Below are 23,247 nucleotides of genomic sequence, written 5' to 3'. Positions count from 1 at the left end.
CCCAGCACTCTCGCCCTCTGAAGGAGGACACGTCGCATCTCACGTCTCGTAATGATCCCGCATGCCGCATGTCGCATATGTAGTAGAAGAAGCCGCCACAGCCCGTCTCAATCTCGTCCCATTGCACCCCTACCTCTAGTACGCTTTACGCTTTGCCTGTCTATAGGACCGTAGTATTCCCGCGTATATCTTCCTTATCCCCCCGTCTCTCCTCATATCCCCGCGAGCCTCCGTCTGAGCTAGCTGCCCTAGTATATCGTATCGTTGATCTCTGTCGCTGTCGGCGTGCACAACTTGTATCCCTGGGTCATTTTCTTCTGAATCATCAATCTCGCCTGCTCTCCCCCCCTCTTAGTGTTGCTGCTGGTGCATCTGTTGTTGTGCACCGTCTTTTCCATCTTGCATCTTGATTAAGTGGTCGATATGGTGCTTAATGTATAATCAAGCTGCCTCTATCTCTTCGCGGGTGAGCGCTAGCGTCGAAGGAAGCCGTAAAGGGGCCGTGCACTCTGAACGGCAAGTATCATACTGCATCGCTCATCGAGCGTAGTCCATATATTCTGCCTACGAGACATCCGTTAGGTGCGTGTCTCGGTCGTCCACTCCTGCCTCCCATCATGAACAAGGTCCTGCTGTGAAGACGGCGTGCCCACCCATGCGCGATAGCGGGGTACACTCCTCCGAGTCAACGCCTTCCGAGGCAGGTCATCACATGCGGATGGTAGTGCGTCCTTAATGGAGGCACCGTTGTCCCCGTAGATGCTCTCTCCGTCCAGCACGTAGACGCTGCCGGCATCGATTGCGCAATGTACGACCTTGGAGCTCCCTAGGTCTGCCAGTGAGTAGCTGAGGCCGGAACATCCGTAGTCGCTGTCAAACATGTGGGGTCGAGCAACAAGGGACCCACACTGGTATCTTCGTGTGAGGCAGTCACCACTGGCCCGCCGAAGCTTGCACCCAGTGGATTCAAAGTGTTACTCGCCACCACGTTTGTCTGTCCATACATACATAGCTCCTGTCAATGTGTGGAGGCGAAGGGCTCTCAGTGATGGTCGCTACAGCTGACTCGGCGTAGAACATACTTAAGTCGTACACTACACTGTACATCTTCACTTTTTCTCCTTTCTCGGCACGAATAGGCAGAAAATGGCTCCTAGCCCACCATACTCCGCTTCCGCCCGCGCAGGCGCACTGTATACGTTTCAAATATCAGTTCATAGTCCAGAAGATCCACAACCACCCGAAGGTGCTCACCATCATCTAGTCGGCGCGAGATTGCTGCCCAGTCTTTACCCATCCTGGTCTCATAAGCCTTCAGCACGCCCGCGAAGAGTGGCTCCGACTGCGGATGAGTAGAGGAGAAAGCGCGTTCGAGGACGTAAAGGTCAACCGCTTTGTCTTCTACCAGCGTCGATGTGTATGCGAGCCCGAAATCAATTAGAACCTAGGTACAGTGGGTCAGCGTGTACGTCCGCGAGCCGCACAAAGAACGGAACACGCACGAGTTGGAGGCCCTTGCGCGACGACGGATGGCGGAGCATCATGTTCGATGTCGTGAGGTCTCCATGGATGATGTCCGCCTGATGCATCTTCGCGATCTCCGTCCCGATCATCCCCATGAGCGCATCTGCACCAATCGTTCAAATTGAGTGAAAATCCCGTGTGCAGCCTAGCACGATGGTGTTTTTCTACCTTGAGAGATCCCATACTCTTGCAATTGGTCCTCCTCTGGCGGCAAGTCCCCTTCTTCAGGCTCATCAGTGGCGTCTTCGACGATCTCTTCCTCGCCCTCGGCGCCGCCCCCAAGGAGGAACCTCACGCTCTTGCCGTCAATCCACTCGATCCCGAGGATGCCTTCGGGCGCATCCACCATGCGTATCCCTGGGACGTTGACTCCAGATCTAGGATGCGGTGCATGATCAGCATCGTCTGAGTGGCGGCTTTGGAGATGTAGATTGCATACCGGAGACATCGGATGAGTGCACGCGCTTCGCCAGCCACTCGCGACTTGGTCAAGGATGCGTCAAGGCTCGGATGTCGGTACTGCTTGTGGAAGCGGTATTTGAGTAGTACTTTCTCTGCAACTTCACCACTCTCTGCTGCCGCTGATGATGAGCATACGGGCGTAGGATGCAACTGGACCCTGTAGATTTTCTGCGTGCAAAGACGCCGTTGTTGGCGAGATTGCTCGAAGATGAGGGTGAGGACGAGGGATGCTCACTGCTTCCGCTCCTTGAGATACTTTCTCGGCGGTGTCTAGTAACTTCAACGATGGAGATTTCGTCTGCCCTGTCATGGTGGGTTTCAACCTTCAATTAGACCGAGTCAATTGGCCGATAGTATATGACGCACAGCCACATGCATTTACCGAGAAAGCAGTTTTGCCCTGGTCTTCCCGCTTCCAGCATTAATATTGTATTCAGGACTACGGCCGGCTGACGGACCTGAAGGAACCTACGACGAAGACGACAAACCGGTCTCGATGGTAGCATCCATACATGACAGGCGGTGGTATCTCTGGGTGCAGCCGTATTGAATTATCGCCAAGTCATACGTGGGTGGAATGGCAGAATTTTGCTCAAGTAGCAGCAGAGTTGTGTCCGGATTGTGACGTCTGGCGAATTTGTGGTAACTGTCGCATATCGCCCGCTTTCGGTCCCATTCCAATCACACCATGACCTCGTAGATGCGAGCATATTAGCAATTACAACAACTGAGAAGTATGGCAAAGTATACACTATGGTGGCAGGTAATCGTGAGCAACACATCCAACGGTCGTGATCAGAGCAACAACTAGCGGCACCGGTATATCAGAGTTCAAACCATCCTGCAGCGGCCATCTCCGCCGCGAGGCCAGTCCATCCCTTTCGTCGCGCCTTCCTCCCAGCAAGTTCGGTCGCAAATCTGCCGCACAAATTATTCAATAACGAGCGAATATGCAGAGTCTCGGGAATGATACATACCTCAGGCATTCTTCGAGCCTCCATTTCCCGCGTAGTATATCCCCTTCTGCACCCGCAACGGTAGCATCGCTACCAACTGCCGATGGGGTGTACGGCTCTCCAGGAAGCAACCGCCTGCTCAGCGCCCACATCATTCCAGCAACGAACGCATCTTGCGCCCCGACTTCATCCACGACCTCGTTGGACGGCGGCGGGCGCCGCGGTGCGTCCAGCACCGGCCGGAATCCCCCACCATGTCCAGCAATCTGAGTCCCGTCCGAGTCCGACGAGGACCCGTCGTCCTCGTCGCGAAATGCAGCGCGCTTCTCGTTGCGCCTCGAGCGGTCTTGCTTCTTCTTCGGACCATTCCGCTGGTAACGCGCGATCTCCTCGTCTGCGGGCGGGCGCCGGGCGGGGGACGAGCTGGAGCCTGAACCTGAGCCGGGGCCGAAGTTGAGGAGGTCGGCGGTGAACATGCTTGACGACTCGGTGTCGTGTCCTCCCCCAGCCCAGAAGTCGCTGCCTGTGCGGACGGACTGGAGGTCGGCATCGTCCATACGGCTAGCGTTCCGCATGGCCGCGGGGTCAGGAACGGGTGCGGTTGGCGGGACATTTGGCTCTACCCAACCAGACGATTGGAAGTACTCTCTAGTAGGGACGGAAAGAACGGAGGCACCGTCGTTGCCCCAGTGTGCGACAAGGAGCGCATGCTGTGGTGCGATGTTCGTGAGGGAGAGGAGGAATGCGCGGGGAGAGGAAGCGTATTGCGGCGAGTGCGCGCGGGCGTAGTGCTTGTTCAGGAACAGGACGTCTGCGTGAGGGATAAGCTGCACAGGTGTGTCAGTTCGATCGTCGGTGCATATAACAAGTATCTCACCGCTTCCACGCCCTGACGGGCTCTTCGCCCAACGTCCACGCTGAACACGCAGTGGCTTCGCCATTTGCGCTCCCGCGCAAGCCCATCTAAGCCCATGATGTTGCTCAGGGTAGTCTTCACTGAGCGACCCTCGAAGTGAACCCAGTCGATCGGCGCTGGACTGTTCACAACTGTCCGTGCCGGCGGAGTCGCAGCCTGATTGGACGTTGATGGACGAGGCTGTCCCGGAGCATTCACCCCAGGCGTCTGCTGTATGCCAGCAGGAGGTGTCGAAGGCAGAGACGAGTTGAGATATGCGTAGTTCTCGGGGACAATTAGGGGGCCGGTGAGTGAGATGAACTCTTCATGCGTAATATCAGGCAATGGATTGTTGTTGATCACGGTACGACTGTCCGTATCACCTGCACTGTTCAATTAGAATATGGGGTATCGTGATAGAATGTTGGAACATACCTGCATGCAGCACCCATGCCTGCGGGACACCGGCCTCAGGCCATACTTTGCAGTACCGCGTACTCACACGCTCCTTCTCGAGTTCAGCAATGATCCTCTGGCCCTCCTCATTGCCACCGAGAGGTGCGACAAGCACGGCATCCACGGCCGGGAATTGTGCGACGATAGACAAGCATGTACTGGCGGATCCGCCGCGGTCGCGCGAGACTGTATGTGCGCGAACAACAGAGTTCGCGTCCGGGTGGGTTGGCAGGCCGAGGTTGTTCGTGACGAAGAGCGTGCCCGACGCGACGACGCGGAGAGGCCGTTGCGTAGTCGCGCCTCCGGAGTCCTGGGTGTCGCGACGAAGACGAGCCATCAAGCGAGAGAAGGGAAGAAAAGCCACGCCGTTGGGCGCGTCGCAGACAACGCCGGCGTCGTCGTCGTCGTCGCGGTCGCGGACAACGTCCAAGACGCGTTCCGGGCACGTGCGACGCGCGAGTTTCCAGCGCGCGACGCGTTTCTGGGGTTTCCGGCTTCCAAGTTGGCTTTCACCAAGATTCTGCTGCCTTTCACTACCGTTCGCCGCGCGTCGTGGCTGCTGCACTCGATGTCTAGACATAGTCGTCACCACTCTCGACACCGAGGGCATCGTGATGATCTCTGGGAGGGTGAGGGCTCTCAAATGCCACCCTCATCGCAGATGTCTTACAATGGTTCGTCCATAGCTCCCCAGGTTGAAATTTTTATATCAATCTCGACGAGCAGAGGCTATATACCACCATGGTCTGCATTCTTTGCCGCCCCGGCCCTGCAGCGCGACGTCTATGCGAGAGAGGTCGCGGAGCCCACCTCCCCCACCTCCCCGCCATGTGAGCCCACCTCCTCCACCTCCCTCTCCTCCCCCAAAGACCCCGTCGACCAGCTATCTCGCGCTAGCGAAGCAGACTCCTGCTCGAGTTGACGATCCCACCCGATTGCGCAAGCTGCTTGTCTTGGATCTCAATGGCACTCTCCTTCACCGGTCTCCAAACAACCCAAGGGCAAGACACCATGAACGTCCACGCGATGCGCTAGGCAATCTGCTGCCTCGTCTGCGGCCGGTGCATCCTAGGCCATACATGTCAGCTTTCAGGTCATTCTTGTTTGCACCCGAGACGAAGTCGTGGTTGGATGTCATGGTGTGGTCGTCGGCACAACCGCACAGCGTCGACGACATGGTCGACAAATGCTTTGGGAAAGACAGAGATAAGATGATCGCGGTATGGGCGAGGGATACCCTCGGGCTGTCTACCGAACACTATTGTGCGTCTTCTCACTAACTGAGACGGAATAGCGGTATTAACTGGATATATATGCAGTCCAGAAAGTACAGACCGTGAAGGACCTGGAGAAGCCCTGGTCCTTATTGTCGTCTCGAGCAACTGGCGACGCGCCTTCCTCCCCTCATTCGTCCATCGCAAGCACACCGCTCAGCTCATCTGAGCCTTCCAGCCCGTCTCGTCCCAGCGATGGGAGTATCAGGACGCCGCTAGACACCATCTCTCCCCAGGCGCACTCCGCACTGACAACGCTACTCCTTGACGATTCGCCTCGCAAGGCTGAAGTACAGCCCTTCAACCACGTCTGCATCAGAGAGTACACCGGGGAACAGCGCACGAAGGACCTAGAGAATTTGCAGAAGGAGCAAGACTGGATTGCTGCGATTGAAGCACGGAGAGAACTCGATGAGTTGAAGGCTAATGGGGACGCAACCGAAGTGAATGCGTCCTCATCTGCTGTGGACGATGCGCCTCCCTCACCAGATGGCATCAATGCCTCCCCTGAAGGGAGGCCCCGTGCCGATTCGGACGTCTCGAAGAAACGCAAACGAAAGGAGAAGAAGCTGCAGAAACGGGTAGCGCTCTTGGAACAGTTCGGGGACAGCGGAAAGCCTGAAGTCGCTTACGACGAGACGCTCCTCGCTGTTATGGGCGTACTCGACGAAATCAAGACTCAGGAAAACGTTGCTGCGTGGATTCGTTCGGGTGGCCTTTGGGGCCCACACGGTCCTCCCGCGAGTCGCTCGTCAAAGCTCACTGTTGTCGGGGACGGCGATCACTCCAATGTAGCCACTGCCGATGTCGACGAGCGAGCGACACTACAGACGGACGACAGCGATCTGTCTGTTGAGAACAACGCCATATCGACTAGCGATGGCAAGACTCGCAAGCGGAAGAAGCGGCAACGCATTCGCGGCCCTAGTGCAGACGCAGAAGAAGTTGCAGTCGTAGGGAACGACGAGGATACCTCTGTACCTGTGTCGTCATTGCTAGAGCAAGGGAGCGTCGTAGAGCCTACTGCGGACGTGCAGAAGATGTGGTTCGAGGATCCCGAGGCACTGTCGTACTGGGTCACGCGTGGTCGGTGGGCGTTGGAGGAGCTAGGGATCCCAGTTGAACATGGGATAGACCGGTAGAATCTCGTGAGTGTGCACGGTTCGTGCATACCATACCTTGATATTGACATCTGCCAGTTGCTGTAGGGTATACGTGTAGTCTTTCTTGGTGCTTTGTGGAATGCTATCGATGTTGCAGTGTCGTGCGCCTCTATGCAGACCTTGACGATATTGTGCTCTTGCACTGACGGTGCGTGGTGTTCTGTTCAAACATTCATGTACCGTCATGGTAGGCTTTGGCTAGGCTGCTTCTCATTTGCCTTCGCTGAAACATCATTATATGAAGCACAGGGGATCTCCGCTAGAAGCTCTTCCTCGCGTTCACCGATGGATCGCTCATGCGTATATCTTCCTTATTCCTCTCCTCATATCCCCCCGAGTCTCCATCTGAACTAGCTCCCCGTATCATTGACCTCTGTCGCTGTCGGCGCGCACAACATGTATCCCTGGGTCATTTTCTTCTGAAGCATCAATCTCATCCCCTCTCCCCCCTCTCCGTGTTGCTTCTGATGCATCTGTTGTTGCGCACCGTCTCTTCTATCTTGCATCTTGATTTGGTGGTCGATATGGTGCTTAATATAATTGTGTTGCCTCTACCTCTTCGCGTGTGAGCACTAGCGTCGAAGGAAACCATGGAGCGACTGTGAACAGTACTATACTGCATCAGTCATCAAGCGTTATACATGGGTTCTGCCTAAAAGACATCCGTTAGCTGCGCATCCCAGTCGTCCGCTCCTCCCGTCCATCACGAACTTGATCCTGCTGCTGTGAAGACGTATCGTGCCCATCCATGGGCGGTAGCGGAGGTAGACCTCTCGGCAGCGCCTTCCGAGGCAGGTCGTCATATGCAGGCGGTAACATGCCCTTAATGGAGGCACCGTTGTCCCCGTAGATGCTCTCTCCGTCCAGCACGTAGACGCTGCCGGCATCGATTGCGCAGTGTACGATCTTGGAGCTCCCTATAGCTCAGCGTGAGTGGGGTTGTGCGTCTGCTCAGTCGTTCGGATGCGTACCCCGCTGGCTGTCCCGTGGAAGTGGCGGAGGTGGTTGGTGGACGTCCGCGAAGGGATCTCGCGCCTCCCTCTCGCTGATGATGCCTCTGAGAGTCCATGTTACTGAGGGTTCACTGTCAGCGCCAAACCGCAGCTTGATGTACTACTACAAGTTACCCACCACGACGCCGTTCCTTCTCCTTCGGAGCGGGCGGTTCTGTCAATGTGATGAAGTCTCAGTATGTGGAGGACGCGATGGGTGGCTCCAGACTCACCGGGCTTCGTCGGATGCCTTTTCCTCCACCAGAGGTAGTACAAGAGGCATAGCGCTATGAAGGCGATGACGGAAATTGCCACAGTAACGCCGATAAGGGTTGCTTGGGATATACTCGGCTCACGGCGGTCGTTGGGGGAAAGGGAAGATGAAGGGGTAGCTTTGGAACTTGGCGTAGACGAGATGAGGGGGAGGAGAGAGAAGGTCTGAGTAGCTGAGGCCGGAACGTCCGTGGTCGCTGACGAACCCGTGGGGTCGAGCAACAAGGGACCCACGCTAGTGTCTTCGTGCGAAGCAGTCACCACTGGCCCGCCGAAGCTTGCACCCAGTGGATTCAAGGTGTTACTCGCCGCCACGTCTGCTAGGGTTTTCCCTTGCGAGGGGGTCGGCTACCGAGCGATGAGCGAGACAAGATGAACACTCACCGGACGCCGAGGAATGACCCCGCTGAGAAGTCGATGAAATCACAGTTGAAGGAGCCATCTGACGCAGCTAGATCAAGAAGGCGCGTATAAAGTGGAAACAGAATAAATATCAATAAGAAAGAGAGTGGCAGTGGCGAAAAGAGAGAGAGAAGAGGTGGTGCAGATGTCCAAACGGGCCCTCAAGAAAGTGAAGGTCGAACACGGACTCGGGGGCCACAGAAAACCAAGGTGCAAGAAGGGCGAGGGCAAACCCGAGCCCTCGTCTCCGGCGGACGGACTATATGCAGTACCATCGCGCTCCGGAGATAGGCACCGGTAGGCACTGGTCTCCTCGACCATACTGTGTTGGGATCCCGGATGATGGCGGCCACCGACATTCAAATCCATCATTGTTGTCGGACGAGATCCCCTCAACGCGACAGATGGTCGTATGTAGAATCTTGTGAAGTCTGTCCCGAAAGTGAACACAGTGCCTTGATATTCGCACTCATGCCTGCGGAACATCACGGCAGGGAATGTAAAAGCATGAGTCGCGTTCGTAATAAACTCTAGACCTCTCGTACCTCCACATGCTTCCCCTGTAACGTATGTCCGGCTACGTGAATAACTGATTGTGTGTCTGTTGTCTTACTGCGTCAGAGCCTTGCATATTTAGTTGCGAGCAGGCTGCGAGTGATGTGATCATGAGGATCAAACACGTCCCAGTCTGCGGGGCCAATCTGCAACATCAATGACGACCGCGGCGTAATGAGCTGTCGACATATAGCTGAACTAACAAGCGCAAAGTTCTTTCCATTCGGGAGATAAAGCAGCTGGATAGCGATAACCAAAACGTTGTGGACATGACATGCATGACAGCGTTGACTCGGAGGAGGCCGCCAGTGCCACGCTGAGTGTAGCCGCCAAACACGTGTGGGCGCTTCACAGGATGGATATCGGAGCTTGTCGGACCGGACTTCCAAGCTTACCCCCTCTCACTGGCACCGCTAGCTAACCACTGCCAGCTTTGAGGGAACATGAGCAGACAGAAGCCACAGCAGTCCCAGAAGCCCCAACAGGCCCAGCGGCCTCAACAGCCCCAGCGGCCCCAGCGGCCCCAGCAGCCGTCAGCAGCCCCCCGACGACGAACTGAGCGCTCGGCGACGAAACAAGTTGTGTGGACGCTGTTGGCATCCGCAATTGCGGGCCTTTCGACATACTACTCCCTCGAGAAGGGGAAGGGTTCAACCGCAATGACATCTCTACCAAGTGCATACGCCCTATGCGCCAACGGCAGTCGCATTTACACGGTCGACGAGTCTGCGCCTCAAGTAGACTGCATCGTCGTCGACAAGCAGACTATATCCGCGACGGGTACTTTGGGTAGGTTCGGACTCAGGATCCCAGATCCTCGCTAATGCCATGGTAGCGGAGGTTCAGTCGTATTGGGATGATTACCAAAACGAACTCATCCAGAAGTTCTACGGGAACGAGCCGTCAGCAAAGAAGCCGCTTCCTGTCTTCAATGTTCCGTCCGGTTCAATAGTTGTCCCCGGTCTGACTGGTGAGCATGTACTGATCCTCTTCCGAAGCCACGTCATCGGGTTAACCACCCCCACAGATGCACACGCCCACCTGTTGGAATATGGCTTCAAAATGCAGCTGCGCCTTGACGAGGTCTCTTCGCTATCAGAACTCCTTGATATCGTGGAGACCTACGCCAAGAAACATCCCTCAGGTCCCGATACCTGGATCGAGGCCCTTGGTTGGGACCAGACTCGCTGGAACGATACAGACGGGACCTTCCCCACTGCGGTATGTGTGTCTTGGCCAACACAAACGGACGACATGCTAACATGGCTCTAGGCGGACCTCGCGTCTCGGCCATCTCTGGCTTCTCGTCCTATCGCGCTACGCCGCGTTGATTGCCATGCAGTCTGGTTGTCTCCCCGTGCTCTGGAACTTACCAAAGAGCATCTGGGCGGCACATTCCCATCCTCTGTTCTTGGAGGCGAGATTATACGAGACTCAAAGGGTGAACCAACAGGCGTCTTCGTGGACGCTGCCGAAGGTCTCGTACCTGTCCCGAAGTGGTCGAAGCAGGTTATGCGCGAGTACGCGAAGCGCGCCTTCAAGGATGCTCTCTCCGTAGGTTTGGTCAACGTACATGATGCCTCGACGAGCGTTCCGGAATTTGAGCTATTCAAAGAGTGCGTCTTCACACACACCGCTGATGCGCACCACTGACGACGGAACAGGATGGACCGTGAAGGAGAGCTTCCCGTATGTTCGACATTCATTGCATCGTGTTCGAGATCGCTGAACGCGCCATAGATCCGTATCTACTCGATGGCAGACTCCGTACGACTCACGTCGGAAGAAGCGAAGGAGCTAGAGATTTACGACCCTCATCCGGCAGCGCGCACAAGAATGCGTAGCATCAAGCTGTTCACCGACGGCGCGTTGGGATCCTGGGGTGCCGCTCTGCTGGCTCCATACTCTGACAAACCTGACGCGAGCGGTATCATGCGTCTGCCTGAAGAGGAGCTCGACGCCGTCGCTCGTGGATGGTGGGAGCGCGGTTGGGCAGTTGTATGTTTCCCTATGAATTGCGAACATATCACGATGCTGATGCTGATTGTACCATAGAACGTTCATGCCATTGGTGATCGTGCGAACAAGGCCGTACTTGACGTCTTCGAAGGTATTGCGCATGACTCAGGGGATGAGGCCACGCTTGTGAAGAGAAGACCGCGCCTCGAACACTCGCAGATCATGCGAGAGGAGGACCTCGCTCGCTCCGGGAAACTTGGCAGTACGTTGTGCAATAATGGATGACTCGTAGACTTACTCATCCCTACTCCACAGTCATCAACAGTGTACAACCTACGCATGCGTACGTCGTGCCATAGCACAGCGAGATATCACAGAGTTTTGACATCACTGACAGGACTGCGGACATGTGGTATGCAGAGACGCGACTGGTAAGCCACCATAGCCGGAATAGCTAGTCACACGAAGTATTCACCATCCGCTTAGGGTCCTGAACGCATCAAGGGTGCCTATGCATACCGAACTCTCCTTGAGCACTCGCGCAGTGGCGTCCTTCCTCTCGGCTCCGACTTCCCAGTAGAAAGCATCAACCCCCTCTTCGGCTTCTATTCCGCCGTCGCGAGGTTGGATCACAAAGGCGACAGCCCCCAAGGCAGTGGCGGATGGTGAGTCAGAAGTCTCGTCTCTCATCCTTTTTCCCGTGACCTGGCCAATGCCAATGCACTATGCAGGTACCCCGCGGAGCGCCTCACCCGTGCCCAGGCATTGAAGGGCATGACGCTCGACGCCGCGTACGCTGCCTTCGCGGAGGACACTCTCGGATCGCTCACGCCGGGAAAGAGAGCGGACTTCGTCGTGCTCGACCATGACATCATGAACGAAGCCAAGCCCTTCAGCGAGATTCTGCAGACCAAGGTGAAGGCTACCGTTGTCGATGGAAAAATAGCATATGGTGGGATATGAATCTACTCTCGGATCGGAAACTCGAACGAAACGTACAGTACTTCCCGTTCTTACTGACGCAATGAACGCAATCTGGAGACCCCACCCGCGCTCTCGCTGTTCGATCAAGTCCCTTCGAGGTTGCTAGGGGTCGCGATAGAACTACTGGTGCCGGTGAGTCTCGGCTGTGGCCTTTCGTGCTCAAAAGATCGGACGTTCCCCGCGGAGATCTCTCTCCAATATGTTGTCTACAGGTAGGATAATCAGCCTGTCCGTTGTCCAATGCCAAAGTATGAGTGCGAGAACGAGATACTAGTACGCACCAGTTCTTCATGAGCGCATTACGTGGCACCACAGGGTCACGGTCAATGACCCTCCCGTTAGGCGGCGGGACGGTGGGGGTTTTCAAGTGTCGCTTCAGGCAGTGTGGGGTCGTTCCTTACTGATGCTCAATCACCCGCGCTGGCAAGAGATCACAAATAGCGTCAATGCGGCGGGAGGTGAAGGATGACCAAGTACTAGATCATCCTGTCAAGTGTTGGTCATTACCACTGCGGTAGGCAACACGACGAGCCCAATTAACACGTGCACTTGGGCGAACTATCGGTGTAGCAGCAACCCAAAAGTCCATCAATTGTAATATACATTAATCTAGGTATACATAACATATGCGACATGCCTGCGTGTACAAGATGATCGCCAACCATCCATTTGTGAGTACCAACCGACGCGAAGCCTACTTCGCCGTCGCACTCGGAGGGACATAATCGCGCGACAAGTCGATTGTCCCCTTCAAGTGCGTGTTCGTGATACGTATATGCCTGTTCTTGGCCGCCGACTTCTTGCCCTTCTTCTTTGATGCCGCGCCACCCTTGAGCACCGGGGCGGCGGCTGTCGTCGCCTGTAGACCCTCCGAGGCGAGAGCTTTAAGCAGGTCGACGTCGTCGGGGACTTTGAGATCATGCCAGAGGTCATGAAACTCTGCTGCGGTTGAGAGGGAGAAACAACAGGACAGGCAGGATGATCGCACCTTTCTCGACCGCCATCCCACCCTGCTCCTCTGTCGGCTTCACTTCGTTCCAGAACACCATACGCATCTGACCATCCTTCAATGTCCGTGTCACATACACCTCGCCTTCCTTCTCGAGCTCCTCAATCGCCTGTGGCGCCTCCTTCCAACTCTCCTTCAGCGTACGCACGGACAGACCTCCGCCTTTGCGCGTCTGGCGCTGAATCTCGGTCAACAGCGACGCCTTGTTGCGTACGTTGAAATCATGCTATCAAGCACACAATATAGATGAGCTCTGGGAGAAGTTGTGAGTGGAGAGACACGTACCCGGTAGGAGTAGAGGTCTGTCTTCGGATCATGTATGACACGGTCGTGGGCCTTGAACTTCTCCAGCAGCACCTTGTCCGTGTCAACAGGGGTATTGGTGATGATAGCGAGGTCCTGGAGTCGCATGGGGTTGCCCGTCGCCTTCAGGTGACTGACGAGATAGACGAGCTGTGTGTTGACGTTCGTGCCCGTCCCAGTGTCAGCCGGCTGGGAGTACACGATATCTGCATCGGCAGGTCAGCCATGGCTGACACCAAAGGCAGACAAATCGAGCGAGAGAGACGTGCTTGACTTTGGCCGCTTCTTCTTCTTGGAGGGGTCTACATCGGTGGCCGGTGCTGCAGAGGTGCCTGCCTGCTGCGCTTGGTGGAGGGGCGGGGGCTGGGAGTGCCACGAAGTGTAGTCCTGCCTGTGCAGCGCACTTTTGAAGGCGGCAGCGTCGCGCGCGAGGCCGGACATGGTGTGGTGGTGGTGGTCACGGAGAGAGACGAGGAGAGTGAGCGTCTGCACTGCACGGCCCGCGATGTGGTACTTGACGCCGGGTGTGTGGGCGTATATTTTGACAGGCGTTGTATGGGCGTCTCCTCGCTGACTGTGCTGATCAGCGTTGGGGACGGGTTCGCCATCGTCTGCGTCGACCCCGCGTCGTCCTCCGCCTGGTGACCGGTCAAGCATGGCCCACGGCGACATGTCCTTCTTCGCCCGCCCCTCTTCTTCCGCCGTCAAGATCTCCGCGCCGCCCTCAGACGAGCCCGCGAGTCCCAAGCCGTCCAAGAAGGGTCCGTACTTACCCCGCCCACCGTCTGATTTGTCTCATGGTCCTTCCCAGACAGCCCACAGCGGCAATGTAGGAATATTCTCATTCATGGGTGCGTGTCATGTTGCGTGCACGCGAGCCACATCTTGACATCGCGTAGATCGTGTAAGTTTCAGGACAAGGGCTGTATCTACTACCATCCTCCGGTGCGCACTCTGCTGGTCGTGGATCTATCCTATCCGTCCTGACGCGTCTTACAGCGCGATGAGCCGCTGTATGCGTACGTTCTTTCCATTCACCTTCCCCCCACTACCAGTCTAAAATACGCGCAGTCCGCCGGATTCTCCTACCCCTGGCGCCGCGCTTCCTGCTCAGGCAGTGAACGCACCTGTATTTGTTCCTAAGGGCCATCCTGGAAGCCCAACTCCTTCCGCCGCTGTGCCGGCTTCAATTCAGCAGCAAGCATCTGTATCATCGTACGTATAACCATGTTCAGTCACATCCCATAAGCTTCCTCCTACGGTTCCGATGCGTCGAATGACTCATGTCATGCTCAATACGTCTATCAGTGACTCCTCATCCGAGCCTTCTTCCGCTTCTCTTCCTCCTTTGGAGCACTTAAGCTTCCAGGAGGCTATCGACGAACATCAGCTCGAACAATACGATCCTTACAATCCCTACTCGTACCCCGAGTCGTATGCAGGTCATAATGGTCAGTCATCTGAAGATGACGGACAGCCGGTGAATATCATACATATAAATCCCTCTTACACGTCCTCATGACGCATCTATAGCCTTCCGCGAATCCCTATGATCTGCATCCTGACCAGATGATGGGCTACGATGGCACAGCTATGGATATGTACTACCCGACACCGATGACATTCACTCGACAACCGGTACATTATCACCCTACTCCCTTCCTCATCCCATTGACCACGGCCCGCAGCTCAATTACCATCTGTATACCCTCCCTCGCCCCGAGGCGCTCGCGCACAAATACTTCATCTCGGATGACATCCGGGAAGAACTCCAGAAACGTTCCGAGACCGTCCACACAACCGCGCCTGCCAGCCTTGGCCTTCCGGATGAGCTCCAGGGCTACCACTCTCTTGTCCCTTTGGAGCCTGTCGGTGGTGAGCGACGCAAGTTCGGCAACTGGTATTCGATGGTATATCGTGCGACAAGCTCCAACGATGGTTCCACCTATGTTTTACGCCGGATCGAGAGTAGGTCTCAATACATGTCTTCACACGATCTGTCGTTCATAGTACCTGCAAGACTTCCGGTTGATGCAACAGACGGCATTCTCCAGTATCGAGGCATGGTCACGCCTCCGGCACCCGAACGTTATCTCTGTGCACGAAGCCTTCACTACTCGCGCGTTCAACGACTCCTGTGCGTGTTCCTCGCACATGGCTTGGTTCACACCCCTCACAATCTCCGGTAGCTCTGGTCGTCGTGTACGATGACCACCCGAACGCGCAGACCCTTTACGAGGCACACATCAAACCCAAAGCTCCTCAATTTCAGAACGGCCGATTGCAAGCGCAGTCAAACCGTATCGCGGAGAGGACCGTCTGGTCGTATGTCATTCAAATCGCGAACGCCATCAAGGCTGTCCACGACGCTGGGCTGGCAGTGCGGCTCATCGACCCGACCAAGATCCTCGTCACTGGCAAAAACAGGTACCTCTGCTGTCATCATCTCAGCTGGGCTACGCTGTTTACACTTTTCGGTCAGGATCCGGATTGGGTCATGCGGTGTCGTCGACGTCTTGACGCATGACGTTCAGACGGACGTCTCCTTCTTGCAGCAGGATGATCTCACGATGTTCGGCGCGCTCATCTTCATGTTGTGCTGCAACAACCTCGCGGCTATGAACAACATGCAGAAGGCGATCGACCATCTCGGTCGGAACTACTCAGCTGACCTCAAGAGCGTCGCACTGTTCCTCATCTCGAAGGCCGGTCCGCACAAGGTCTGTGTCACTTCTTCGATTTAGTAACCGTCACTGACTTGGGCAATCCAGAATATCGGCCAGCTCTTCGACATGATAGGAAGCCGACTTTTAACCGAGCTCGACGAAGCCCAGAAGTGAGAGACAGATGCTCTCTGGTCTATGACGAGCCATGCTCATACTAGGTCCTTCTACAGCGCGGTCGACCGCCTTGAAGGCGAGCTCATGACCGAGCTCGAAAACGCACGCCTCGTCCGTCTATTGTGCAAGTTCGGTTTCATCAACGAGCGGCCTGAGTACGTCCACGCATCTTGTTCGCCTCTGATTGAGGATCTGACGTTCGACTAAGGCATAACCACGAGACGCGCTGGTCCGAGACTGGCGACCGGTACATCATCAAACTCTTCCGGGACTATGTCTTCCACCAGGTGGACGAGATGGGTCGGCCAGTCGTGAACCTTACTCACGTACTCGCTTGCCTCAACAAGCTCGATGCTGGGACGGACGAAAAGATCATGCTCGTCTCTCGTGACGAGCAGAGCTGTCTCGTCGTCAGCTACCGGGAAGTCAAGGCGTGTATTGATTCGGCGTTTAGGTGCGTCTCCTCATGCAGATGACATCACAATGTATAGCTGACTGAACGATATGTTACGCAGTGAGCTCACCCACAGTTAGCGCTATGGTATGGGTATGCGACGGACACGAGTACGAGCACAGAAAATTCGTAGAACAGAAAAAGACGCAGAAAATACATAAATACGACTCGTCTCCCTGAAAGCTGCCCTTGCGTGCGTGCTATATCTAATATCGCCAGAAGAGGTGGTATCAGTCAACGTTCACTACTTCACTATTCCACGATTCCGTTGCCGTTGCTCTAAAGGTGAGCCTGGAGTTCTTCCGCGGTGAGCGCCTCAGTTGTCTTACCCGCCTCCTTCTCCAGGGTCGCTCGCCACGCGCCTTCGACCTATGAAAGTCTCACAGATCAGCGCAAGCATCTTGCCACCCTGGAAGGAAGAACGTACGTCATGCAGATAGATCCAGTCATGGCTTCCCCAACGCTCGTCAATCCGGTCAGCAACTCGCTCGTCCCAGGGTAAATGTTTCCCCTTCTCCGCTGCGGCGCCCATGCGCCGGAGCTCTGCGAAGAGCTTAGCGTAGTATGGGCTACGGGTCTCATCGAATAGGCGGAGTGCCTCAGATAGTGGAAGGTCGTGCGAAAGTGCATGTGAGATGGCTCGTCCGAGTGTCCATGCGTCCTCGAGCGCGAAGGCTGCCCCCGAGCCAAATGCTCCGGAGAGTGCTGTTCAAAACCAACTCAGAACTTGCGTAGGCGTGCATAGGGGAAAGATCGTGCATACGGTGAGAAGCATCTCCCAGGAGAGCGATAGAGCCATGCTTGACCACAGTTTCCAGCTGAGGTCCACCGAAGAATGCGAATTGTTTGATTGTCTCGGGCGGGATAGCGTCCACGATGGCCCGTGCGACGGGATGATACTCCTGCAAAGGGCATCAGCAAGTCATTCTACGCGTTAATGGTTGCAAGCATTCTTCACGTACAACGAAGTGTCGTCTCATCGTCTCCTTGTCGGCGGGCTGGCCCCAAGAGACGGCTTCGCCCACTTCCTTCGGCTCGGGACCTCTCCCGCTCACCTCGAACAATCCGTCGCCGATTGGCGTCGTGTACAGCGATGTGTCCGGCCCCAACCAGAACAGCGTCTTGAGCGGGATGCCGGGGATGGACTCTACGAGCGAGATGGGGAAGATGCTCCTGTATCCCACTCGTCCAGAGTACGCGATAGCGTGCGAGGGGAACGCGGCGTGGCGTACGACCTGTTATGCAATGAGGCGGAGCTTCGCAATGCACGACGAACGCCCGGATACGCACCGAGCGAATACCGTCCGCGCCAACCACGATGTCGACGTCGGTCGAGAAGCCGTCTTCGAAGTCCAAGTTGACCTCTCCCGAGGGGTGGACGTTGACCTGCACGAGGCGTTTCTGAAGATGAATACGCTCCTTCGGCGCGACCTTCAACAAAGCTTGCTGCAGTCGAGCACGTTGCGTCCGTACGTGGCGCTTGTGCTCTGGGATGTCAGCTGCTCCATAGTCAGCGCGTCCCGGTCCCAGGTCCCATGGAGAGCGTAGAGCTCACGAGAGTCATAGGACTTCTTCAGCACGGCACCTGTCCTCGCATTCCACAGCTCATTGCGGAGCAGGTCGCTGTTGCGGAAGAAAGACTCGGACGGAATGTACGGTACGCCCAGCTTCTCGAGTACCGTCCAGGTGTTGTAATGCAAACTGATTCCCTGCAACACGAAACAAGTGAGCTGAGGCTTGTCCGGCACGACAGATGAGTTGACAGTATATGTACCGCGCCGACTTCCCGAAGCTCCCGCGCTTGCTCGTATACTTGCACATCTACACCTTCGATCTTCTCTAGTGCGAGCAGGGCTCCCAGGCCCGCTGGGCCTGCGCCGATGACGGCTACTCGGAGCTGCTTCTGAACGGAGGGCATTGAATGCACGATAACCGACGCCCTAAGTCCATCCTCACAGATATAGGCTTTCGTTGGGGCGTCTGCGCCTTGATAAGCCAGGAAGCAGTTGCGCGAGCAACAGCAGAGATGACGACAGAAAGTCACGACGGACGGTCAGACTTTGGTAGTCAAAGGTATAGCGCAACAGTATGTTCGTAGCACCTCATAGGTCTGGGAGCTCGATATCCTCGACTTGTCGAACTATTGCTCAGTAAGCTAGTAGTATGCGCACAACGGTTACGTTCAGGAGCAGTCATATACCTCACTCCACTCGTGCTCTCTTCTGCGACGGACCTGACTCCTCGTCGAACACCGCGTCGGAAAAGTCCAAATCAACACTCTCATCTCTATCTAACGCCTGGATGACACGTGTAAGTTGCCCAAACCTCTCCTTGACCCTCCGCGACTTCTGCATCTCTTCCTCCATATCCCGCACCTGCTGCTCAAGGTCACGCAGGCGGCCATCCCTGAGCATGATCTCCTGATTCTGCTCATACAACGCCGTCTCCCTATCCCGGAGCTTCTCTTCCATGACTTGAAAAGCGTCTTCCTTATCTCGAAGTGCAACGACGCTCTTGAGAAGCTCACCGGAGGTCTCCCGGTAGAGCGTCGCGCTTTCCTCCTTGACCGTCTCCAGCTCCTGTCGAGACTGGGCCAGCTGTTCGCGGAGGGAAGACACTTCTCGCTCGTAATGGTGCTGCACTTCGACCCCGCTGGATTCTGCGTTCCGATCCATCGCAGTCAAGATTTTCAGGAGGTCAGAAATACCCTCCTGCCACCAAGACGCAACAGAAGGCGGCGGTTCCACCAGAGCCTCTTCGCTCGTTGTTGAGGAACCTGCCACGGCCCGGGCAGTGACGGACCTGTCGAGGCGAAAACCGACCGTGAGTGATACATATTTCAGCTGCCAGAACTTGGATGGTACTCACATGGCAAGCCGCGCGAGACGACGCGGTATAGAGGGAGAAGCATTCGGCTCGCTAATCTCACTAGCAGGAACGATTGGCGAAACTTGAGCATCGCGCTGTGCCGGCCCGAAGGGGGACGTGGCTGCCGCATGGGCGTCGTCAGACTCTGGGTCAGGGTCGGAGCCCTGCGGGTCCGAGTCGGGATGCTGCAGGTCGGCGTATTCCAGGTCCTCCGAACCATCATCAGCCTCGCGGGTTATCTCCTGAGGATCGTTCTGAACGCATGGAGGGAACTTGCAGTTTTGGTACAGAACGTGGAACAGCCGCTTTTCCAGTGCGAGGTCGGGTTCCGCCCCGGGGTTGCGGCGCCCGAACGTCTTCGAATGCCAGTCGAATACCGCTTCCTGCAGTGTTGGAGCAAACCAGCACATGCACGGGAGTCCTGAGGCAGCGTGGCTCTTAGACGACCCGCTCGCGTCCTCGTCGCGCACGGAGTCGCATTGACATGCAGCAGACCCCACGACGAACACTTGCGCTTCTTCATCCCAGACTGCGCGAGGGAAGCTGTACGCATACTGCCGAACAGACAGCACACTTCCGCGCAGGTTTGGAAACAGGGTGACGAGGCATTCCTTCAGCACTTGGATGCCCTGAGGAACGCTGACGACGCCGGGCGCCGAGCGCAAGATCTGGTCCGCAAAGTCCTTGATGGGAGGAGATGCACCCACTCTCTCCAACAACGCTTTCACATGGGCATGAACAGGGACCGGGTGCACCCCCAGCTGCTCGATGAGCTTTACATCGCGAGCCATGGTTTCTGCCCCAGCGACGTACGGGTACAGATACATGTCTCGGGTAGCAAGGGTAGGGTCCAGGCGGCACCACGCCTTCGAGAAAGCAGTGCGGTATGCCTGCTTGGCCCCGTCGTCGTTGCGAATGTCCTGCGATGGAGACAGAACCCGGCCGAAGGCGTCTGGAAGGTCTTCCGGTTCGGTGAGGATGTTGTATGCGAGCTCGACGGCTAGCTCGGGCATTGTGCGGATGGCGGTATCGATCGCCTTCGAGAGCGTCCTGCGATACGTCGTGTATAGATCATTGTTCGTTTGCACGCTCATTCCGCTCGTGGTGAGGAAAAGGTCGCCGCCGTAGTTCACACAGAGCCTATGAGACGAGGGTCCGGCCGGGACTAGATAGTCACGATAGTAGAAGCGGCCAGGTCGCTCCCAGACATGGCTTGTGGTACTACTCTCCGGGAAGGTGCTGTTTGAGGGAGGCAGGAAGAATGTGATATCTGCAGTATTCCGTCCTTGTGCAGGCGCGGTCCAGGTCGAGGTTGGAGGAGGGGGGAAGACACCGTACACACCGGAGAAGAGGTACTCTGGGCTCAACGAGCCATCTAGGCCGTATATTGTTATCACGACCTCATCAGCCTTGACGAACGACCGTTCATGGTCGGGCTCCGTGGCCGTCCGAACAGATGCAGCACATTCTGAGAGGCCCTGCACGAAACGCTGATTGTAGATCCTGAATATACGAGTCTTGTGCGACAGCGGGAGAGACGTTCCCTGAGGAAGCAGGTGGTCGAATGGGTAGGAAAAACCTGAGGAGGCAGGTCTAACCTCAGTGAGAGTCTCATAAGTAGTTAAGGAGCTTACCTTTATCACGGCTAATGGCCTTCAAGCTGAGCGGAGTAAGATCTTGTCGACGCAACACGAGCACCTCCGACTTGCCCGCGTCTGAGCTCTGATACATGAACGTACCCGTGGCATCGCCCACTCGCAACGCGATCCCAAGTTGATAGGGGTTACCTCCTGTAGCTTGCCTGTAGGAGCCGAGCACGTAGTGACATGCATGTAGAAACCCTCGCCCGTGTGTCCCCACCGCCCACTGCGAACGACGATTGGTCGAAAGGTTCTCGGAGAGGAAGTTGCTCATTGTTGCGGAAGGATCCAAATGATTGTTGTAAAGCGTAATGGAAAGCGCTTTGGAATGTATGTGTTGCCACAAAATATTGAGAACCCGGAGGTCCGTACCGTGCGATGTCTCGCGAAGTCGACTGATGGGGACGGAGGCGGAGAGGACGTAACAAGGCAACCAGTCCTCCTGCTGGAGGGCGCGAGCATGGGGACCGGCCAGTAGTCCGGGAAACTTTTTCGTGAGCACCTTCTTGAGGGACCTCCTCAGTTCCATAGTCGACAGTGTCTGACCCCGGAGGTCCTCGTGCTGCCACTCTGACCAACGACGAGTATGGGTCTCCTTCAAAATCTGGTCCACCTGGTTCTGGATGAGGGCTTGAATGGATAAGTGTAACGCCATCGGCTCTGCACCAGCTGCCTCGACTGTGCTTAATGACCAGGTGTAGTGTGTTGTCGGAACAGCGGACATGATTCGCAGAGCTGAGATCCGTAGTTTGATTGTGAGGGCAGACTGAACACCTCTGGCTCAAATGCGATCAGCGAAGCTGCAAGTACGACAGCGCGAGTGGTAACATACTAGAATATATGGCTCGAGGATGGGAATAGTCGTCTATCACGTTGAAATCAGGAAGAGTACTATGTATCGCAGAGGACGATTGGGGACGCACCGGTTCCGATGAACAGTCATTCGGACATTTCCGATTCTCCCCGCTATCACATCTCTTCAGCTTGGAGTCATCCATACGGCAGGGATCTTCGCGTTTCTGGCGGGCCAAAAGGGGACGCAAGGGTACCTTTCAGTCGGGTTTCCTCCATTTGTGGGGGAAAACGATATCTTCTGCATGGTTGCTCACTCAAATGAAACAAAAAGTGTCCAGTCGTTTTTCTTTTCCTAAGCGCGTTTCGCCCGCCTGAAATGTCGGGCATACCGGTCGTGCATATGGGCAACCGAATTGCTTTTCAGAGCCTCGGAGCGCCCGACCCGGAGTGCTCCCCGCTTTCGGAGGATGCGTGCTGTAGCTCTTGCGACAACCGCACTTACCGCACGACGAAACGTTCAGAGCAGATAGCCGAGACGTACAGGGAAGATGCCCCAAAGCCGCGCTGACAAGGTATGTTGCATCGTTGACCTATAGCGGGCAAGGTATGCACATCGTTGACCCTTCGTACACAGCAGATGTCGCAGCAGTTTCTCGGCAGCGACGACACAGGGTAAGCGTCGTCAAGTACTGCTCGGTGCATGATCAACTCAGGCGGTGCTCTCGGTACTAGGTTCATGGCCGCCGTCGCTGCTCAGATGCAATGTGAGCGCATATACCCACGCATATAACCACGAGGAACGCACTAATCGTCGCTTCCTAGCTTCATGGGACAAGAAACGAAAGGAGAAAGAGGCCAAGTACCTGCAGACGAGCAAGGCAGAGCTCAACGCATGCGTGAGTGACAAATGCTTCGTTATCACCCACCTCGTCGATGTTGACTATATGCCACCCAGATCACTAGCAGACTAGAGGAGTACACCGCCGCAATGATGGATCTGTGAGTATCGTCGATACCAGCAGGCTATCAGCGCTGACATACAACTGACGTACCGGACGGGGCAGAAACAGCGCATACGACAAGTTCGTGCTGGACTATGCGCAGGTCGACGACCAGATTCGCAAGTTGTGGTTGCAGTTATTGCAGGAGCAACAAAAACTCCTCGTATGTCTGAACGTACGCCTCCTTCCCGTCCGGGCTATCGACCGTTGCTTGCATAGGCACTTTCGGAAAAGAAGCACAAGACGGCAGTCGAAACTGACAAGGAGCGCGAGAAGGGTCAGGTGAAGGGCATGGCAATCGCCAAGAAAGCAGTTGAAGGTCAGCACCAGCCTACACCTGCCCCTATATGCCTACAACTTATCAATTCGTCTGGTTAGATTTCGGGTCTCTCGTCTCTTCCTTGGAGCGAAACCGAGACTGAGACCGACTGTAGAGTACATG

The 23,247-nt window shown here is 55.9% G+C and overlaps 12 protein-coding genes across 12 annotated transcripts; 5 read left to right on the top strand and 7 right to left on the bottom strand.

The window, feature by feature from the left end:
- Positions 1 to 1,153: 1,153 nt before the first annotated feature.
- On the bottom strand, positions 1,154 to 2,296 carry L226DRAFT_569284 (uncharacterized protein; the record flags this gene model as incomplete). Its single annotated transcript, XM_067684279.1, has 6 exons — positions 1,154 to 1,191; positions 1,255 to 1,444; positions 1,503 to 1,627; positions 1,693 to 1,901; positions 1,964 to 2,154; positions 2,222 to 2,296. The coding sequence occupies 6 exons, from the start codon at positions 2,294 to 2,296 to the stop codon at positions 1,154 to 1,156; spliced, it is 828 nt and encodes a 275-aa protein (XP_067537646.1).
- Positions 2,297 to 2,554: 258 nt separating this feature from the next.
- Positions 2,555 to 4,721, bottom strand: L226DRAFT_483399 (uncharacterized protein). The gene is made up of 4 exons (XM_067677006.1): positions 4,273 to 4,721; positions 3,820 to 4,220; positions 2,964 to 3,769; positions 2,555 to 2,904 (listed from the first exon to the last, which is right to left on the bottom strand). The coding sequence occupies exons 1-4, from the start codon at positions 4,628 to 4,630 to the stop codon at positions 2,811 to 2,813; spliced, it is 1,659 nt and encodes a 552-aa protein (XP_067537645.1). The 5' UTR covers positions 4,631 to 4,721; the 3' UTR covers positions 2,555 to 2,810.
- Positions 4,722 to 5,078: 357 nt separating this feature from the next.
- L226DRAFT_459420 (uncharacterized protein) lies at positions 5,079 to 6,709 on the top strand (the record flags this gene model as incomplete). The annotated part of the gene is made up of 2 exons (XM_067675512.1): positions 5,079 to 5,556; positions 5,613 to 6,709. The coding sequence occupies 2 exons, from the start codon at positions 5,079 to 5,081 to the stop codon at positions 6,707 to 6,709; spliced, it is 1,575 nt and encodes a 524-aa protein (XP_067537644.1).
- Positions 6,710 to 7,708: 999 nt separating this feature from the next.
- On the bottom strand, positions 7,709 to 8,586 carry L226DRAFT_359084 (uncharacterized protein). Its single transcript, XM_067674211.1, has 2 exons — positions 8,380 to 8,586; positions 7,709 to 8,327 (listed from the first exon to the last, which is right to left on the bottom strand). The coding sequence occupies exons 1-2, from the start codon at positions 8,435 to 8,437 to the stop codon at positions 7,801 to 7,803; spliced, it is 585 nt and encodes a 194-aa protein (XP_067537643.1). The 5' UTR covers positions 8,438 to 8,586; the 3' UTR covers positions 7,709 to 7,800.
- L226DRAFT_359073 (uncharacterized protein) lies at positions 8,229 to 9,050 on the bottom strand. Its single transcript, XM_067674210.1, has 2 exons — positions 8,943 to 9,050; positions 8,229 to 8,872 (listed from the first exon to the last, which is right to left on the bottom strand). Exons 1-2 carry the CDS (start codon positions 8,948 to 8,950, stop codon positions 8,452 to 8,454), a joined length of 429 nt encoding a protein of 142 aa, XP_067537642.1. The 5' UTR covers positions 8,951 to 9,050; the 3' UTR covers positions 8,229 to 8,451.
- Positions 9,051 to 9,356: 306 nt separating this feature from the next.
- L226DRAFT_533078 (uncharacterized protein) lies at positions 9,357 to 12,156 on the top strand. Its single transcript, XM_067680382.1, has 11 exons — positions 9,357 to 9,741; positions 9,788 to 9,922; positions 9,980 to 10,173; positions 10,225 to 10,568; positions 10,617 to 10,641; positions 10,693 to 10,950; positions 11,008 to 11,173; positions 11,227 to 11,254; positions 11,309 to 11,342; positions 11,398 to 11,576; positions 11,643 to 12,156. The coding sequence occupies exons 1-11, from the start codon at positions 9,612 to 9,614 to the stop codon at positions 11,872 to 11,874; spliced, it is 1,725 nt and encodes a 574-aa protein (XP_067537641.1). The 5' UTR covers positions 9,357 to 9,611; the 3' UTR covers positions 11,875 to 12,156.
- A 278-nt stretch (positions 12,157 to 12,434) lies between these two features.
- On the bottom strand, positions 12,435 to 13,682 carry L226DRAFT_533077 (transcription initiation factor IIE subunit beta). Its single transcript, XM_067680381.1, has 4 exons — positions 13,477 to 13,682; positions 13,190 to 13,413; positions 12,884 to 13,130; positions 12,435 to 12,834 (listed from the first exon to the last, which is right to left on the bottom strand). The coding sequence occupies exons 1-4, from the start codon at positions 13,646 to 13,648 to the stop codon at positions 12,590 to 12,592; spliced, it is 888 nt and encodes a 295-aa protein (XP_067537640.1). The 5' UTR covers positions 13,649 to 13,682; the 3' UTR covers positions 12,435 to 12,589.
- Positions 13,683 to 13,786: 104 nt separating this feature from the next.
- L226DRAFT_359012 (uncharacterized protein) lies at positions 13,787 to 14,407 on the top strand. The gene is made up of 3 exons (XM_067674209.1): positions 13,787 to 13,968; positions 14,019 to 14,226; positions 14,279 to 14,407. Exons 1-2 carry the CDS (start codon positions 13,863 to 13,865, stop codon positions 14,192 to 14,194), a joined length of 282 nt encoding a protein of 93 aa, XP_067537639.1. The 5' UTR covers positions 13,787 to 13,862; the 3' UTR covers positions 14,195 to 14,226; positions 14,279 to 14,407.
- Positions 14,408 to 14,587: 180 nt separating this feature from the next.
- Positions 14,588 to 16,656, top strand: L226DRAFT_358987 (uncharacterized protein). The gene is made up of 10 exons (XM_067674208.1): positions 14,588 to 14,687; positions 14,741 to 14,845; positions 14,896 to 15,175; positions 15,228 to 15,344; positions 15,397 to 15,634; positions 15,690 to 15,927; positions 15,979 to 16,043; positions 16,104 to 16,202; positions 16,256 to 16,501; positions 16,563 to 16,656. The coding sequence occupies exons 2-10, from the start codon at positions 14,777 to 14,779 to the stop codon at positions 16,579 to 16,581; spliced, it is 1,371 nt and encodes a 456-aa protein (XP_067537638.1). The 5' UTR covers positions 14,588 to 14,687; positions 14,741 to 14,776; the 3' UTR covers positions 16,582 to 16,656.
- Positions 16,626 to 18,535, bottom strand: L226DRAFT_611440 (salicylate hydroxylase). Its single transcript, XM_067686286.1, has 7 exons — positions 18,276 to 18,535; positions 18,057 to 18,210; positions 17,792 to 18,000; positions 17,464 to 17,736; positions 17,265 to 17,403; positions 16,929 to 17,206; positions 16,626 to 16,870 (listed from the first exon to the last, which is right to left on the bottom strand). The coding sequence occupies exons 1-7, from the start codon at positions 18,417 to 18,419 to the stop codon at positions 16,781 to 16,783; spliced, it is 1,287 nt and encodes a 428-aa protein (XP_067537637.1). The 5' UTR covers positions 18,420 to 18,535; the 3' UTR covers positions 16,626 to 16,780.
- Positions 18,536 to 18,702: 167 nt separating this feature from the next.
- L226DRAFT_611439 (uncharacterized protein) lies at positions 18,703 to 21,785 on the bottom strand (the record flags this gene model as incomplete). Its single annotated transcript, XM_067686285.1, has 3 exons — positions 21,004 to 21,785; positions 19,370 to 20,948; positions 18,703 to 19,303 (listed from the first exon to the last, which is right to left on the bottom strand). Exons 1-3 carry the CDS (start codon positions 21,731 to 21,733, stop codon positions 18,703 to 18,705), a joined length of 2,910 nt encoding a protein of 969 aa, XP_067537636.1. The 5' UTR covers positions 21,734 to 21,785.
- Positions 21,786 to 22,352: 567 nt separating this feature from the next.
- On the top strand, positions 22,353 to 23,183 carry L226DRAFT_569275 (uncharacterized protein; the record flags this gene model as incomplete). Its single annotated transcript, XM_067684278.1, has 7 exons — positions 22,353 to 22,376; positions 22,442 to 22,476; positions 22,537 to 22,568; positions 22,627 to 22,700; positions 22,760 to 22,803; positions 22,869 to 22,968; positions 23,025 to 23,183. 7 exons carry the CDS (start codon positions 22,353 to 22,355, stop codon positions 23,181 to 23,183), a joined length of 468 nt encoding a protein of 155 aa, XP_067537635.1.
- Between the last annotated feature and the right edge of the window lie 64 nt (positions 23,184 to 23,247).

The sequence above is a fragment of the Lentinus tigrinus genome (genome assembly GCF_003813185.1).
Source record: "Lentinus tigrinus ALCF2SS1-7 unplaced genomic scaffold L226scaffold_7, whole genome shotgun sequence".
Lineage (NCBI taxonomy): Eukaryota > Fungi > Basidiomycota > Agaricomycetes > Polyporales > Polyporaceae > Lentinus > Lentinus tigrinus.
The sequence above is the reverse complement of the archived record's forward strand: the minus strand, read 5'-3'. Positions and strand labels throughout refer to the sequence as shown.

Coding starts and splice junctions, on each gene's coding strand:
- L226DRAFT_359012 (XM_067674209.1), top strand. CDS start 13,863: ATGGCCCACGGCGACATGTCCTTCTTCGCCCGCCCCTCTTCTTCCGCC. Junction 13,969..14,018: donor TCCCAAGCCGTCCAAGAAGG/GTCCGTACTTAC, acceptor GGTCCTTCCCAG/ACAGCCCACAGCGGCAATGT.
- L226DRAFT_359084 (XM_067674211.1), bottom strand. CDS start 8,437: ATGGCTCCTTCAACTGTGATTTCATCGACTTCTCAGCGGGGTCATTCC. Junction 8,328..8,379: donor GGGTCATTCCTCGGCGTCCG/GTGAGTGTTCAT, acceptor CCCCCTCGCAAG/GGAAAACCCTAGCAGACGTG.
- L226DRAFT_483399 (XM_067677006.1), bottom strand. CDS start 4,630: ATGGCTCGTCTTCGTCGCGACACCCAGGACTCCGGAGGCGCGACTACG. Junction 3,770..3,819: donor CCCGTCAGGGCGTGGAAGCG/GTGAGATACTTG, acceptor ACACCTGTGCAG/CTTATCCCTCACGCAGACGT. Junction 2,905..2,963: donor AGGCTCGAAGAATGCCTGAG/GTATGTATCATT, acceptor TTTGTGCGGCAG/ATTTGCGACCGAACTTGCTG.
- L226DRAFT_611440 (XM_067686286.1), bottom strand. CDS start 18,419: ATGCCCTCCGTTCAGAAGCAGCTCCGAGTAGCCGTCATCGGCGCAGGC. Junction 18,001..18,056: donor GAAGAAGTCCTATGACTCTC/GTGAGCTCTACG, acceptor ACTATGGAGCAG/CTGACATCCCAGAGCACAAG. Junction 17,404..17,463: donor CGATGAGACGACACTTCGTT/GTACGTGAAGAA, acceptor TGCCCTTTGCAG/GAGTATCATCCCGTCGCACG.
- L226DRAFT_533077 (XM_067680381.1), bottom strand. CDS start 13,648: ATGTCCGGCCTCGCGCGCGACGCTGCCGCCTTCAAAAGTGCGCTGCAC. Junction 13,131..13,189: donor CAGACCTCTACTCCTACCGG/GTACGTGTCTCT, acceptor TGTGCTTGATAG/CATGATTTCAACGTACGCAA. Junction 12,835..12,883: donor TGGGATGGCGGTCGAGAAAG/GTGCGATCATCC, acceptor CAACCGCAGCAG/AGTTTCATGACCTCTGGCAT.
- L226DRAFT_358987 (XM_067674208.1), top strand. CDS start 14,777: ATGATGGGCTACGATGGCACAGCTATGGATATGTACTACCCGACACCG. Junction 16,044..16,103: donor GAGCTCGACGAAGCCCAGAA/GTGAGAGACAGA, acceptor GTCCTTCTACAG/CGCGGTCGACCGCCTTGAAG. Junction 16,203..16,255: donor TTCATCAACGAGCGGCCTGA/GTACGTCCACGC, acceptor CGTTCGACTAAG/GCATAACCACGAGACGCGCT.
- L226DRAFT_533078 (XM_067680382.1), top strand. CDS start 9,612: ATGACATCTCTACCAAGTGCATACGCCCTATGCGCCAACGGCAGTCGC. Junction 10,569..10,616: donor GAATTTGAGCTATTCAAAGA/GTGCGTCTTCAC, acceptor ACGACGGAACAG/GATGGACCGTGAAGGAGAGC. Junction 11,174..11,226: donor TCGCTCCGGGAAACTTGGCA/GTACGTTGTGCA, acceptor CCTACTCCACAG/TCATCAACAGTGTACAACCT.